The sequence below is a fragment of the Osmerus eperlanus genome, chromosome 1, assembly GCF_963692335.1.
Source record: "Osmerus eperlanus chromosome 1, fOsmEpe2.1, whole genome shotgun sequence".
Taxonomy (NCBI): domain Eukaryota; kingdom Metazoa; phylum Chordata; class Actinopteri; order Osmeriformes; family Osmeridae; genus Osmerus; species Osmerus eperlanus.
The window spans coordinates 21,345,393-21,359,303 of record NC_085018.1 but is presented as its reverse complement, the minus strand read 5'-3'; the positions used below and the strand labels follow the sequence as shown (position 1 = coordinate 21,359,303).

Here is a 13,911-nt window from a genome sequence, read left to right as displayed (position 1 = left end):
GAGCAGTACTCCTCCACTCATCTCCTCACAGCGCTTCGGGAGATCTCCTAATTATACCCCTTAATTAGCTCGTCGTCATTCTGCTAGTAGCGGTGAAGGTTTTGATCACATCCGGCTCTTGCAGGGCCATTCCTGTGATTTCCACTGTGGCATAGTTGTTCTGGGGACCGCTGCCTGCTCATGTAGAAGGTCAGCTCTCCAAATTAAACTGTTGGTGTCATATAGGGACGGACACGTGCCTGGTTTGATGTATCCATGCGTGCAGTTTCCCTTTTTCCATATTCTTTCTAGAAGGAATAGATCACCAACTGTGTGTGCGTGTGCACGCTCAACCTTTGGACTTCTGACCTTACACTCACCTTGTCCTTATCACTGGGTTGTGTCCCTTTTCTCTGACTCGGTCTAACCGTGAAGGGCTGTATGCTGGGGTAGACTTCGGGGTACTTCCATTTTCCAGGTTTTGCCATCTTGGTAACTGGGATATTTCAGGGAAGTTGTAGGAAGTAATGTTGGCATTGCTTTATACCTGTGAATATAACGTTACGTATTTGAATATCTTTTCTGTGCTCTCTCTCCCAATTGAATTCACAGACATGCCCATATTTGGCCTGTGTCCTGCTCAGGATGACTTCTACCTGGTCATGTGCAGCCATTGCAGTCAGGTGGTGAAACCACAGGCCTTCCAAGCACATTACGGTAAGATCTCTCACCTTAGCACACACAACCATGCCCCTCTCACACGCAGACCACCCACAAGGACTGGATTTCACACAGCGACCCCTCTCTTGGGGTCTTGGAACACACACACCCTCCTCTTCACCTCTGCACCCTCTCGTCAGTAACATGAGAGCAGAGCGGCCGGGCCCTTTGATTTCCCCTGCCTGCTGCTGTGTTTACAATTCTCCTGTTAATATTTCATGGGCTCCTCTGAGGTCCACGCCTATGTAGAAATGCTGCCTCATGTAGTGTTTTAGCATGTTTTCCAGATGTCTTTGATACACTCTTGGAAGAACCTGAGACCAGATAGCTGTGGGGAAGAGGTGATATATTATGGATTTCCGAATCAAGGTATCGCCGTTGTGGATTTCTTTGAAAGTAGTCTAGTGACTACTGAGCTTGGTCTCTCTGGAAACACAGGGATCAACAATGGTTCTTCATTAACTGCTCCTCCACAGGCAGACAGCCAGAAGACTGCTGGAGGTTGAGAAGGGACTTGGAGGAACTCTCCTTCTCAGTTTGGTTTTGTTGTTGTGGCTACAAATGTTCACGGCTCTGTCGATCCAAAGTCCCTGTCGAGCGTTTTGTACAGTTCTGATTGTCTCTTCAGTGCATGAGTGGATTGAATGATGATTAATTTTCAGGAAGGGATCAGAGAAGCAATGCCCATATGGTTATGTAGGCCGTATTACATGCTTCTAACTGGTCCGTCTGGTCAAAATACCCATTGAACACTTCATTCCTTATGAGTTCCTAACATGTAGTCAGACCCATCTCTCACTGACTACAAGTGTGTAGAAGTATAATGCCAGTGCAGCTGTTCTCAGGACTGGCCACCAGGGGGAGACACGGGAAGTCAACAGTCTTCTGTGGAAGGGAACACTGTAGATGACTGAAGAGTGACAGCATCTTTGTGGTTAGCGGTTCAGCAACAAACTGCTAACACCCTAGGTGGTATCAGTCAGTAGCAGTGAATCAGCCTCTGAATCTGTCCCTGCTGCAGAGTGGCTCCTGTGAACAAGATCTGTCAGATTTACTCCAGAAAGAGGCTGTTGATGAACTGGACAGTGTTATAAATAGCGGCTTGGTGAACCACAGAACAACACTTAGCAGTAATGACACCAGTGTTCCCTGGGTGAATGAGTCAAGCCTCAGCCTGGCACCAAAGGGCTCTCTTGAACGAGGTCATGTAGCATTCAGTCCCTGCTTATTCTCCTGCTGGCAGTGTGGATATCGTGGTCTAGCCGTTAGCTGTGTAGCAGTTTCCCAGCAGGAACTTAGATTCACCCCTCTCTTCTGTCATTGAGAATCCAATCTGCATGGTGTTGGACCTGTGTTCCTCTGGGTGTTGGGGCTGTGTTCCTCTGGGTGTTGGGGCTGTGTTCCTCTGGGTGTTGGGGCTGTGTTCCTCTGGGTGTTGGGGCTGTGTTCCTCTGGGTGTTGGACCTGTGTTCCTCTGGGTGTTGGGGCTGTGTGACTCTGGGTGTTGGGGCTGTGTTCCTCTGGGTGTTGGGGCTGTGTTCCTCTGGGTGTTGGGGCTGTGTTCCTCTGGGTGTTGGGGCTGTGTTCCTCTGGGTGTTGGGGCTGTGTTCCTCTGGGTGTTGGGGCTGTGTTCCTCTGGGTGTTGGGGCTGTGTTCCTCTGGGTGTTGGGGCTGTGTTCCTCTGGGTGTTGGGGCTGTGTGACTCTGGGTGTTGGGGCTGTGTGACTCTGGGTGTTGGGGCTGTGTGACTCTGGGTGTTGGGGCTGTGTTCCTCTGGGTGTTGGGGCTGTGTTCCTCTGGGTGTTGGGGCTGTGTTCCTCTGGGTGTTGGGGCTGTGTTCCTCTGGGTGTTGGGGCTGTGTGACTCTGGGTGTTGGGGCTGTGTGACTCTGGGTGTTGGGGCTGTGTGACTCTGGGTGTTGGGGCTGTGTGACTCTGGGTGTTGGGGCTGTGTGACTCTGGGTGTTGGGGCTGTGTGACTCTGTCTGAACACACTACATTGAGAAGATTGGTTTTCAATCCGTGCCTATGTAGATGTGTGGTGTGTGTGTAGTCTGCGCTGTGTGAAATGAGACTGTAACAGGCTGTGTGTCAACAGACCCTTAGGGAACAATTGACAGATTCCTCAGTTCACTTCAAATCAACTCTAAGTTGAATGAGAAATATCCATGCGTGTAGATGTAAATGCTCAGGACCTTTTGCCAAAATTGTCATCCAAGCATCAGATGCGTTGCGATGTAGGTTGTGTTTCCAAACACACTCACAGTCTGTCTCTCGTGTCGCCAGGGATTCCCCCTAACTAAGAGCCCGCTGCTTATTAAACTGATTGAAACTAGACTCCCCATCCTAACCACCCCATCTCCTCGTCTAGTGGGTTCATTTCCCTTCATCTCTTTGCCAGGACCTCTGTGACAAGCTTTTCAAGCTCTTGGCAAAGCATTGTGGGAGTGTCATGCTGGGGTTGCCGAGAGCGTGCGTGCAGGGCATGCAGTAACGACTGAGCAGGGCTGAGCCAAGCGGGGGGGGGACGGGACGGAGGGAGGGAGGTAGGTAAGGGCCTGGGGGTGTTCCGCTGCTGAGATGGAAGAGGAAGGGGAGGGAGAGCAGGAGTGTCATGAATGGGTTGGGTAGAGAGAGACATGCCTAGGGTGTGAAGCTTTGCTTTGGAAAGCGAGAGAGAGAGAGAGAGAGAGGGCCTGGCGTGTTCTCACTGTCTGAATGAGAAGGTAGAGCAGAGTGCCCGGGGCTGTTGCCGTGTTACCGGAGCAGGGAGAGGGAGAGGGGGATTGTGGGTGGTGGGGGGAATGGGGTGATGGAACAGGGTTTGGGAGTGGCAGCTGTGTGCGCCGGGCCCTCCCCTCCCAGTTGCTGTTTGTGCAGCTCACCAAGGAGGTAATGTTGCTCCCCACAGAGCCTGAGTCTTGGCCAGCGTCCCAGACCTGCGAGGAGTAAGTACAGGGCTAACAGAAGGGAGCTACAAGCTAGCAACAGCACCTCCAACACAGACACCAACACAGCCTCTATGCTAGTCTCCTTCGCTCTTTTTTTCTTTCCCCCTGTTCCTATCCTTTGTTTCTTTTCAGGTGGTTCCTAGTCACCCGTTCCCACATGCGATGTGTGCTTTCTGACATGGCGACGAGTTATTCTGTAGAAAGACGAGAGCGTGAGGGAATGGTACCTTGTCTGGGACAGCTGTGTTTGTCTCCTCCTCCCCTCAGTCTTCACGTCAGCTTGCCATGTGTGGGAGAGGGCCTGGTGTGGGAGAGGGCCTGGTGTGGGAGAGGGCCTGGTGTGGGAGAGGGCCTGGTGTGGGAGAGGGCCTGGTGTGGGAGAGGGCCTGGTGTGGGAGAGGGCCTGGTGTGGGAGAGGGCCTGGTGTGGGAGAGGGCCTGGTGTGGGAGAGGGCCTGGTGTGGGAGAGGGCCTGGTGTGGGAGAGGGCCTGGTGTGGGAGAGGGCCTGGTGTGGGAGAGGGCCTGGTGTGGGAGAGGGCCTGGTGTGGGAGAGGGCCTGGTGTGGGAGAGGGCCTGGTGTGGGAGAGGGCCTGGTGTGGGAGAGGGCCTGGTGTGGGAGAGGGCCTGGTGTGGGAGAGGGCCTGGTGTGGGAGAGGGCCTGGTGTGGGAGAGGGCCTGGTGTGGGAGAGGGCCTGGTGTGGGAGAGGGCCTGGTGTGGGAGAGGGCCTGGTGTGGGAGAGGGCCTGGTGTGGGAGAGGGCCTGGTGTGGGAGAGGGCCTGGTGTGGGAGAGGGCCTGGTGTGGGAGAGGGCCTGGTGTGGGAGAGGGCCTGGTGTGGGAGAGGGCCTGGTGTGGGAGAGGGCCTGGTGTGGGAGAGGGCCTGGTGTGGGAGAGGGCCTGGTGTGGGAGAGGGCCTGGTGTGGGCTCGCTGTGGTTCAACCCGTCACATGCTGCGTGATTCCCCAATCCCAAGCAGTAAGAGTAGTCACTATGTAGATTTGATTTCAGAGAAGCTCCGAGCCTTCTGTTCTGCATTTATCTTTTCTATTTTGGTCTTTCCTCTCAGTACAAGTCTATTCTCTATTATTGTATTCTTCTCTGATGCCACTACTGGCTTTTATCAATTCACAGTGTAGCTGCTGACAGGAAATCAAGCACCCGACCTGTGGGTTACTTGAGCTATTTCAGGCACAGTTGGTTGGCAGACATCAGAAATATCATATTGTACTGGGTTATTTTGGCTGGCAGCTTTTTGAAATGTTGCTTTCACTGCATTTGTACGTCATTAAGAAGTATATAGTTTCACTACTTTGTTCATTTCTGACTCAAGCCCTTGGCTTTCAGTAGCTCAAGTGACATGGCCTCGCGCCGGACAAAAGGCAACTTTATAAAACCAGTGCAAGTCGGATTGTTTCTATATTCATTTCTAAGCGTGTTTCCTCCTGTCTCCTTCCAGAGAGAAGACACAGCTCGGCCAGCAAGCCTCCCTCAACCTTAGCCCAGTCCTCTGCCTTCTCCCTGTCAGCCCTGCCCAGGAACAGAGCCAGCGGGGCAGGGGCAGGGAGCGGGCCGGGGGCTGGGGCGGGGGCTGGGGGGGTTCTGGGCCGTACCTCCTCCAGCGGGACCAGTGTCTCCACCTCCAACTCCAAACTCCTCAAACCAGCCAAAGACAAGCTGCCAGGCATCCAGCGCAGGCCCCACTTCCCCCCATTCCGGGTGCTGCCTGATAAAATGTAAGAGGGCAATCACCAGAGACCTGCCCTGTCTAACCCTGGGAGTGGGGTTAAACCCCCGCTGACAGTCGACAAAAATGTTAAACCACTCAGTGCTGAACCGTGCTCAACCCAGTAATGTGGTGTCTTGTTGAATTTTTATCTTAACTGACTTCTTTTTGATGGGCCTCATTCATATAAGAGGCCGACACAGTGCGTTTGATCCTCTGAGAGGGGTCTTCTGCCTTGTAGGGTGTTCTCCTGCTGCTCTTTAGAAGTGGGCTTCCCTCTGAGGTTTACTGACACTATCCTACAATTATCTGAGCCCCACTTTGTTGTGTTTGCCAAGTCAATTTGCGGCCGCTCAAAGCGTGTTGAAATTCAGCCTTTGTGAATACCAAAGGCTGATTGGGCAATTTTGTTTGCCCAACCTGTCAATTTAAAATGAGGTTATTTTAACTGAAGTCTTTGCATTCTAAATATGATTCATGGTTTCCCCATCACTCCCTGTCCTTCGGTCTGTGCCCTCCTCACTCCTCCCTGCCGTCTGTGCCCTCCTCACTCCTCCCTGCCGTCTGTGCCTTCCTCACTCCTCCCTGCCGTCTGTGCCCTCCTCACTCCTCCCTGCCGTCTGTGCCTTCCTAACTCCTCCCTGCCGTCTGTGCCCTCCTCACTACTCCCTGCCGTCTGTGCCCTCACTCCTCCCTGCCGTCTGTGCCCTCCTCACTCCTCCCTGCCGTCTGTGCCCTCCTCACTACTCCCTGCCGTCTGTGCCCTCCTAACTCCTCCCTGCCGTCTGTGCCTTCCTCACTACTCCCTGCTGTCTGTGCCCTCCTCACTCCTCCCTGCCGTCTGTGCCCTCCTCACTCATCCCTGCGGTCTGTGCCCTCCTCACTACTCCCTGCCGTCTGTGCCCTCCTCACTCCTCCCTGCCGTCTGTGCCCTCCTCCCTGCCGTCTGTGCCCTCCTCACTCCTCCCTGCCGTCTGTGCCCTCCTCACTCCTCCCTGCCGTCTGTGCCCTCCTCACTCCTCCCTGCCGTCTGTGCCCTCCTCACTACTCCCTGCCGTCTGTGCCCTCACTCCTCCCTGCCGTCTGTGCCCTCCTCACGCCTCCCTGCCGTCTGTGCCCTCCTCACTCCTACCTCTCCAACGTTGGTCTCTCGTTCCATCTCTTTAACAGCCCTGCAGTCAAGGTGGAGAAGATGCATCTGAAAGTGGACTCGTCGGCCAAGCTTGTACAGGCCCCTCTGGCCCCGCCCTCCTCCTTCACCTCCTCCTCCTCCAGCACCACTGTGAGCGCCTCCTCCTCGCCCATCAAGCCAGGCCTTAACTGCTCCTCCATACCAAAGGCTCCCCAGCTGACCCCTAGCCAGATCCCCAACGGCAAGGGCCACCTCTCCCTGTCAGTGCCCAGTCTGGACAAGAAGCAGGACAACAGTGCCAGTAGCAGACGTCACCTCTACAAGAGACTGTCAGGTAGAGAGACCCGTCTCCTTATGGTTGTGGTGGCCTTTGATGCGACATCAAACAGTAGTCATTAGGGGTGGGGGGAAAAATCGCGATTCAGTCTGCTAGCGATTCAGATCGATTCACAAATTTGTGAAATTTTATTTTTTTTAATTTTTGTATAAATATATATAATTTTGTTTTAGTTAATATTTTTTTGTATATTTTATCCATTTATTTTTTTTCTCTGAAAAATCATGAATCTATTTCTAATTGAATCGTGAGGTACCAAAAGATTCCCACCCCTAGTAGTCATGCCACAGACGATTAAACCATGGTTTCTCTCATTTTCCATCAGAACGGGAGTTCAATCCAGACATCCACTGTGGGGTTCTGGATATGACTGCTCGGAAGCCATGCACAAGATCTCTAACATGCAAGGTACCGAGTTCGCTGTCTGCACTGATGTTTACAGTATTATCTTTTTGGTTTTTGGCTCAGCTCTAAAGCTGTTCTTTATCTCACTCACCCTGACCTTTTCCCTCCATCTTTCCCTGCAGACACATTCCTTAAGCCAGCGGAGGGCAGTGTTGGGCCGGAGGAAGCGCTTTGACACGCTACTGGCCGAGCACAAGAGCAAAGCCAGAGAGCGGGAACTTCAGCACCCTCAGCCCCAGCAGACCCCCCCTCTCAGGGAGCCCCACCCCTCCCCCTCCCGCCTCGCTGCCCACGACACCCACCAAGTGGCCCACGGCAACGGTGCCAGCGACGCCACCAAGCCTCTCCCGCTCGGCAAACCCAAACCTCACAATCCTGGTCTTCCACGGTGAGCCCGCGAGCGGAACTACCAACTAGAATGTTCCAAATGCCACGGCGGCCAGTTGTCCTGCCTTCGTCAGTATGGTAGTGACTGTGTGTTTGTGTGTCCCCTGTTAGACTGAACAGCAGCATCTCTCACGGAGGGGGGGGGGGCCCGGGGGATCCCCCTCTGTTCCACGAGTCACCCCACCACCCTGCCCCGGCCACCGACGGGGTGTCGCGGCCCTCCAGTGATGAGGGGGAGAATGAGGAGAGGGAGGAGGGATCGGACAGACTGGACTGTCACTATTCAGGTTATCACCCTCGGCCGGCCTCTGTAAGTCACACTCTGTGTTCATGTCCAAACAGAATCTGACAAAGCAGATCACGTTTTAGAACTACAGTAGCATGAAACCCAATACTACCCGCTTTAACACGGTGGCACTTGTTTTAGAGGAAGGCTAGTAGCATACTAACCTCAACCTTTTGCTTGAGAGAATGTTGGGGATTAAAACAATCAAGTAGCCATGCAGGGACATTTGAATTCAGTGTATTAATCGGTTCTCTGCAAACGTGGATTATACACACACAAAGGGACCCGTGTTCTCTGTGTAGTTTACCCCCCCCCCCCAGCATGCAGGCTGCGTTGAGTTTGTAAAGCCTTACAAATAACCACCCTACCTGGATCCCACCTCCTCTCTCAGTATTGCTCCTTTGGAAGCCACCTGTTTGGGAGAAGCTGTTACTCCTTCGACCGGCGCTGGGACCGCGTGCGATGTGCGCTCACAGCCATGATGGACAAGCATGTCAACTCTCAGATGTGGAAGTAAGGCTGTGTCCTTCCGTCCACAACTCCCGTTAACTTGCTTTACAGTGTTTTGTGTATTCCCTTCTTCACAGTGGGGGTATCTGAGGGTTAACGTGTCTGTCTGTCATGTGTTCCTCCTGTAGGAAAATCCCTTTGGCCTTGGAGAACTCCTCCTCCTTCTCCTCGTCTGTGCCGGCCCACAGGACAAGCACAAACTCCCATGGTAGCATCCCTCCCTCAGGCTTCCTCAGCCCTCCCGCCGCCCCCCCGCCCCCTTCCTACGCCCAGTCCTACGACGGCAAGTTGGCGCTCTCGTACGGGACCACCTTAAACGCCCGTGCTTCCCCGCAAGGCGGTAGCGAGCACCCGGCCTACGGCAGCGTGCAGGCCAGACAAGTGTCTTCGTCGCCGCAGATGCCTTCAGCCCACTCCTCCTCTGTCCCGCCGGGCCGGGCGCTGAAGTCGCGCTCGGGCAGCAAGTCGTCTTTCAGGCCCAGGGAGTCCTCCTCGGCCTCCTCCACACCTGCCATATCGAACTCCACCAGCGGGGGCAGCGCTGGGGCCAACAGCAGCGCTGGCTTCAGCTCGGGGAAGAAGAGGAAGAACAGCTCCCTCCTCAGTTCATCTCACGCCCCGTACAACCAAGACTCGTCCTCCAACGCCGCCTCGTCCTTCAAGAAGAACTGTGCAAACACCACCACGGGAAGCTCAGGTAGCACCTACCACCACGCCTCGCTCGCACCCCCCCCCTCCTCCTCGTCTCACAGCGGCGTCCACAGCGTGGGGCTGAACTGCGGGCCCACCGTGCGGACCAACTCCCTCAGCCTGAAGGCCGAGCCCTCGGGGGGGTCGGCGGGGGCGTCTGGACCCTCTGCGCGGGGACCCCCCTCCGGCAGCCCGGCCGAGTCCATCAAGAGGATGAGCGTGGTCATGAACAGCAGCGACTCCACCCTCTCGTTGGGGCCCTTCGTCCACCACCAATCAGATCACCACACGGCCTTCAGCCACGCCCACCACACGGATGGACGCCTTGAGGGAAAGAAGCGTAAGGGGTCTCCTGCGACCAGCTCCCTCAACAGTGGAGGGGGAGGAGCGGGGGGCCTGGGGGGAGGAGTCAGTGGGGCGGGGCCAGGAAGGCCCAAGGTGGCCAAGTCCCCCGCCATCAACAACATCCACGGCAAACATGGCCGCACAATCCCAGGAGCCCCAGGGCTGCCCAACAACTCGCATCAGGTGGGTTGGTGTCTGTGCTGCACAATACAAGGGGGGTATTCACACTTGCTGTACACCTGTGTCATTTCCCAGTGTGTTTCATTAGTTGTTCATATTTGACAGTTCCTCACCTTGACCTGTTGTGTGTCTTCCTCCAGCCTAAGGCCCGTCCCTGACAGCGGTGGCTGGGTTCTCTGTATGGAACCTCGGGCTGAGGCCAGGACAGGGGCTGAGGCCGGGGCTGAGGCCGGGGCTGAGGCCGGGGCTGAGGCCGGGGCTGAGGCCGGGGCCAGGGAGCAGCAGCAGGCGGAGACTGTACGAGGCCTTCTAAATCTGCGTTACTCTCAGCTTCCCATGATCCTCAGGGTGGAGATGATCTGGACAGCCCAGTGACGTCATCGTGGAACATTTTCTCCCAAAGCCATGTGAGGGTGCTATGAGGGGCGTTGGGGCAGTGTAGCCCCCTGTCAGTGTTGTAGTGTGACACCTTCCTGTGGGGGGGAGGAAGGAGAAGTCGGCCCTCAGACCTCAAGCCTGCGTTCCGGGGTTTCAGGAAGAAGGGCTGGCACAAGAACGACTGGGAGTGACTGGAGATCCAACACACCAATCTCTTCCGTTTGTGTGTGTGTGTGTGTGTGTGTGTGTGTGTGTGTGTGTGTGTGTGTGTGTGTGTGTGTGTGTGTGTGTGTGTGTGTGTGTGTGTGTGTGTGTGTGTACGCAAGTGCGTGTGATGTCAGATTCTGCTGGACTACTGGAAATTATAACTAACACCCCCAGCGCCTGATCTCAGAGGCCTTGGACGGAGAGGGCAGGAGGAGGAGAAACTGTCAGTTGCAACACTTCAAATACAATCACGGTTATTCCTTTCTATTAGTCTGAATCATGGCGACATGTGAATACTTAACCTGAGGTTATGTAGAGTAGCCAGAAGCAGATCCAGTCATTGGTCTGTGACACAAATAATTATGCAAGTGTTACCTTTTTCTGTTTGATATTAGCATTTTTTTTTGTTGCTAAAATTGAACTACAAAAATTCTTTGTAGAAATAAGGAAGCCAGTCCATTGTGTGTAGAAATGGGGCAGACAGACAGTTTTGCATGCAAATGTGGAAAAGGATGTTGAATCTTGACATTTATTTCTTTTAACTTTAGTCAAAGAGGAATATCTAGTTTTTAAGGATATGTCTTTTCCTGAAACTTTTCATTTCTGAAGAGCCACAACAGTCCTACTCCCAACTGTGAACAGCACTAAAACCCACTACTTAGTTTGAAGAAGTTTAACCAAGTTGTGCTTACTTGCCCCTTATGTTAGCCAAAGGCAGCCATCCATTTCAGTGACTTTAGTGTGTAACCACTAACAAGGTGCCCTACCACATGATATCTAATGACACTACATTGTCTGGTTGCGTTCAGTTTTTGTCTGACGGCCATTGACCGGGCTTCTGGTCTGTAGAACGGGATGTGACATCACACCAGTCATTGCTGTCCGGGTTTTGACGCCTCTTCACAGTTGTGTGATTGTTGAGTGTATGGGGTTGAGTCTTGTTAGGTCAGACAGCCAGACAGATTTCTGTCTTAATCTGGTCACACATGCACCCTGTCTTTCTGAGCTGGTCTTTCCTGGAGGCAAGTGGTGTTTTGGTGCGAGATTCATGGAGATGGCTTCAGATTGGGTTACTAACTGATAGTATCTCTAGTCAATTTCTATTACGCCACTGATGTCAGACAGAAAAACACAGCAGAGACAAGTGTTTTATATCTTACTTTAGACTTTTTCTTATGTATTGAACAAATACTGAAGTATCCCTATTTGAGAATACATATTTTTTATTCGAATTGTACATATTGGAATATGTATTTTTGCACAGGAATTTTCTTACACACAATTTTTGGTACAATTAAGATCCTTATTATTTATTTAGTAAATTAGGTGACAAGTTTAAAAACTTGTTTATTTGAAGTGGTTCACTGCCAAGTCTGTAATGCAATACATCTCTTAACTAGAGTTTGAAGCATCTCATGAATCATGTACTGAGCTCCTGTATAAAGGTGAAGGTGTTGTCTCTGTGGCATCATAGTTTGACAGAAGACATTATTTACATTTTTCAAGGTCTCACCTGTGCTTTTACTATTAAGTTGCCTCTGTATCAAAAACACTATTTTTTTTTATGTGACCCACATAGCCTGTTATGCCCAAGAGGCTAAAGCGTGGTTGTTCTCTAACCAATTTCCATGGAGTCGGTCATTCACTTTGTTGAAGACGATTTAAAACATTTCACAATTGAAACACTTATTTTCCTTGAAGGCTGAAGGGACTAAAAGCAATCACTAAAGAAAGGAAGATGGAACACTTCAAACAGTGTGACCTTGCCTCATTGTTGCCAAACATTGTAATTTGAATCACAGCTTTTTAAAGAAATTCTTAGTTTGCCGCTTTTAGAAAATAATAAAATAAGTGCCTGAATTTGTTTCTCACTGACTGTTTAAGGACAGCTTTGTCGTTTTTAAGTTTTACCTTACTTGAATGTTCAAAGTGTTTTAGGAGCTTGCTTTTAAAATCTGCCTATGAACTCTAAATGTGGTCAAACCTGTCAGCTAGCTGGTAAGCAACAGTGTTATTTTTTTTTTTTTATCAAAGTTTTCCATGATGAGAGAAGTCTGGATTTCTAGGCAGACTTGAGCTTGCTGACTTTCCTAAGTCTACTATAATTTGTTGGTCACAGGTTTAGTTTTGTTTACCCTTGAACTCCACTGACAACTCTTGACCTTGTTTTCATGTGATGGAAACGTTGCAAAGATTTTTTTATATATATTATCCATCAAGCACCATATACTTGGAATGTGAAAGTGAGAGAACACAACTTGCTTGTGGGAGGAAATTCCCAAGTATATACTCTTATGTAAAAGCGTGTATAGATGATTTTCCTTTTTTGTATACATTATCAAAATAATTTGATCAGCTGGACTTCTGTGTATTGGCTGCTACGTAATTCATGAACAAAACATGTTAGGTTAGATTTACTTAATATTTAAAGAAAAAGATTGTATAGTCTATTTGTTTTGTAACAGGTTTCTGTAAATAAAAATAATTTATACTGCTATTTATATGAAAAGTAAACTGTCTTGGCCTCTTTTCTATACTACTATTTTCCAAAAAATTACAGGATTTATTATTCAGCATTTTGTTATTTACAGGGTTCCCGCAGGGTCTTAAAAAGTCTAAAATTCCGAACTTTAAATTTAAGGCCTTAAAACGTCTTAAAAACTGCCAATTTTCATCCGAGGTTTTAAATTTCATTTAGTCAGGTCTAAAAAAGGTTTTACCCTCGTTCATTTCCAGAAACGCTGGCCGCAGAAAGTTATTACAAAGTAGCAAAAAAGTATTGAGTCGTAGCCTACAAAGCAGAGCTGTAGAGTCCAGGGTTCGAATTACGGGGGGGCTTTGACACCCCCCCTCATTAAGACTTGGACCCCCCCCAAAAGAGGTAAAAAAAACAGGTTGGGGGGGTCGATACATTTATATATCGTTCTTACTTGTAATCGTAAATATTACTTTATGCCCTGGAGAAGAAGCCGACTCCCCCGATTGTCATTGTATAATTCGCACTGTTTCTAAACAAACTAAAGAGAATCTCCCTGAGATTAACAAGCGAGGAGAGAGACGATATTTATGAAACTGTGAAGGTGAACTCCCACATCTCACATGACCACAATGTTACTTTTAAGTTAAAATAAACAATTTAAAATGTGGGTTTGAATCCAGGCTGTTGCGGCACTGCCCCAGCATGTCTGAAAGAGCACTCACACTAACCCAGTGAGCTAACCAGGGAGCCCTGCTTTCTTCTGGTTTTGACACACCAACTCTGCAGGTTGTTACAACTAGATTAATGTCAAAGACAGGAGAGGGGATCTGGACAGTCAGGGAGTGCGCTGCGGTTACAGGGATCTGGGCCCATGGATGTTTGGCACTACGCTGTGCTGGTTTTGAAGCCAGGTTGTTGTGGTGTAGGCCCTTGTTCTCAACCCACTACACCATGGGGTCCCCCCGTTAAATTAGGCATTAATTAATGTGATTGCTTTATCTGTAAATTAAATAAAATCTTTTTCAATTACTGATTTCATTGAATTCAAACGTTTTTTCAGAATTTCTTGGATTTGAATATTTTTTTGGTAATGCGTTGTGTAGGTCTTAAATTTCAATCTTTATGGTCTTAAAAAGGTCTTAAATTTGACTTACTGAAACCTGCTGGAACCCTGTATTTAATCTCCCATGGGATTGCAATCAGA

General features: G+C 50.6%; 1 protein-coding gene across 1 annotated transcript in view; it reads left to right on the top strand.

The window, feature by feature from the left end:
• The window catches only part of LOC134026887 (ataxin-7), a 14,389-nt gene extending 1,653 nt beyond the window's left edge, over positions 1-12,736 (top strand). Inside the window, 9 exon segments of the mRNA XM_062469911.1 lie at positions 592-696; positions 5,105-5,381; positions 6,542-6,837; positions 7,166-7,248; positions 7,368-7,633; positions 7,744-7,942; positions 8,310-8,431; positions 8,557-9,646; positions 9,784-12,736. Of these exon segments, the coding sequence (XP_062325895.1) occupies positions 592-696; positions 5,105-5,381; positions 6,542-6,837; positions 7,166-7,248; positions 7,368-7,633; positions 7,744-7,942; positions 8,310-8,431; positions 8,557-9,646; positions 9,784-9,801 (2,456 nt within the window). The 3' untranslated portion in view covers positions 9,802-12,736.
• The last annotated feature ends 1,175 nt before the right edge of the window (positions 12,737-13,911 follow it).